General features: G+C 43.5%; 1 protein-coding gene across 1 annotated transcript; it reads right to left on the reverse strand.

The window, feature by feature from the left end:
* Positions 1–8: 8 nt before the first annotated feature.
* On the reverse strand, positions 9–718 carry LOC131214652 (serine protease snake-like; the record flags this gene model as incomplete). The annotated part of the gene is made up of 4 exons (XM_058208988.1): positions 661–718; positions 503–600; positions 329–441; positions 9–253 (listed from the first exon to the last, which is right to left on the reverse strand). Coding segments are annotated over exons 1-4 (463 nt in total), but the record flags the coding sequence as incomplete, so codon positions are not given.
* Between the last annotated feature and the right edge of the window lie 1,342 nt (positions 719–2,060).

Raw genomic sequence — 2,060 nt, forward strand, 5'->3', positions numbered from 1 at the left:
GGTACTACCGAACCCGATGGCATCCATTCGCTCAGGAGGTAGCGAAGGTTCTCTCCACAGACAAGCCCGACAGACTGCCCCTGAATATTTGATTGGCTCCGCCAGGTGAATCAACGCCAGATCGAAGTATTTTCGCGATCCCCGGTACTGGGGGTGCACAATAATGCGCCCGATTGCGATCTGTTTCGCAAACTCATCGTCCTTTTCACTGCCAAGATCAGTGTCTCCGATTCGAACCGTGTTCGGCGCAATACTGCATTAAGATAGAAAAGGGAATTGAAAGATAAAATAAATTAAATTTTTCCACAAAACTGTTACGAGACCTTACTTGAACTCGTCCACGGCGCAATGGGCTGCAGTCAGTACGAAGTCGTCGTTTATCAGCGACCCACCACAAAGGTAGTCGATTTTGCCATTGGGACGAATCCAACCGATAGCCACCTAAAGAAGGGGCATCATTTAAACAATGTTCAAATGATATCACTTTTCACTCAATTCCTACCATGTGCTGAAATTCACCACGATACACACGAGACCCCCTATAAACTCCAACTTTTAAATATAATTTTTCTGGCTCCGTATAGAATCTTTGTACGCAATCTGTTGAATGAGATCATAATCCTGTGAATACTATTATGAACTGAAAATGCTGTAACTTACCATCCATCGATGTTCTGCTAAAGTAATCACTAGGAGGATCATCCAAAAACGTTGCTTGTTGACCAAACGCACCAGTGATCGTCAGAAACAGTGATGCAATAAAACGAGTTCTCATGATGCTAATGAATGGGCCGAAGCAAACTGATCTTTATGAGCATTCGACGTCGTTCCTGGTGCCGCAATTCTGCTGTTGGCGTAACGTTATAGATAAGAAACTGGTTTTGCTGGTACAATCAATCCAAAACTCAGCTGTGCGGGAAGAAGAAAGAGAGAACACTTCAAGAGGGGTTCAAGACGTGCGAAATCACTTGCTAAAAAACTCCACGACAAACTTGTTGGTCACGAATGACCTTCGGGGGAGTTTGATCTGCCTTGGATACTCGCTGAAACAGACATCAATTCCATCTTCGAAAGGGAATAAATAACTTGAAGAAATAGATTGATCCTTTTCAAGCCATTATCTATTTGTTTCGAGTTGTAGCTCACCTAATATATTCGTTTTAAAACGAATTACGCACCACAACTGTCTCTGCACCGGTTAACGTTGGCTTCCTCTTCTAGTCGGGACCATACTAAAAGCAGTACTTAATACTCGTCTGCCGTAACCACCAAACCGGATTTTTAATCAGCAAAGTTCTGTTTATTTACATTAAACTGGATGTTGGACATGTTTTAGTGAGAGCATCGTGATTGCGAGAACACGTATCTTCAACCAAACCTATGACCCACGCTAACCCAAAATGAAACAAATATACGTTGGTAATAATAGCACAGCACTTAGTAGGCTAATCAAACTGTTATGTTACGGGGTACCAGCGAGAAACAAAACCAGCGAGTGTTTTCTGTGCCTGCTATGTTCGTTTCCTAGTATATTTGTTGATTTTTTCGTCTAGTCTGAAAATATGAGCATTTCGTGTCGTCGCCGGATGATGATCGATTCAATCCAGTGGATGTGTGGCGTAACGTCCGTCACTACTAAGCTAGATCCACAATCCTTACTAAGCGATGATACTATGCCGTAGATGTAATTGGGATCCTCTTCTTCATATCTTGAATTAGTCACCGGGGCTCCGTAGTCCAACTGGAAAAGCAAAACGAATCACTTAAGCAAAGATCCAAGATCGTTACCACCGTTACAACCGTTACTCACCGAACAAAGTCGCGGCACCATGTTGACTTCATTGTGGCAGCGAATCAAATCACTACCGTCATCAGCTTGACAATCTTTTCTGTCCATAGGAATAATCGAGATGGTTCTGTTCATCAACTCTGGGGAGTACGATGGCGGGAACTGTTCCGATAGTCCGTATGCACTAATTACAGGGTACGTGCTCCATTCGCCGTCAGTACGGCGGTTCCAAAGGCAGGACGGGCGATGTACCTTTGGATTGGTGAACTTT

The sequence above is a fragment of the Anopheles bellator genome, unplaced genomic scaffold, assembly GCF_943735745.2.
Source record: "Anopheles bellator unplaced genomic scaffold, idAnoBellAS_SP24_06.2 scaffold01752_ctg1, whole genome shotgun sequence".
Classification (NCBI taxonomy): Eukaryota; Metazoa; Arthropoda; class Insecta; order Diptera; family Culicidae; genus Anopheles; species Anopheles bellator.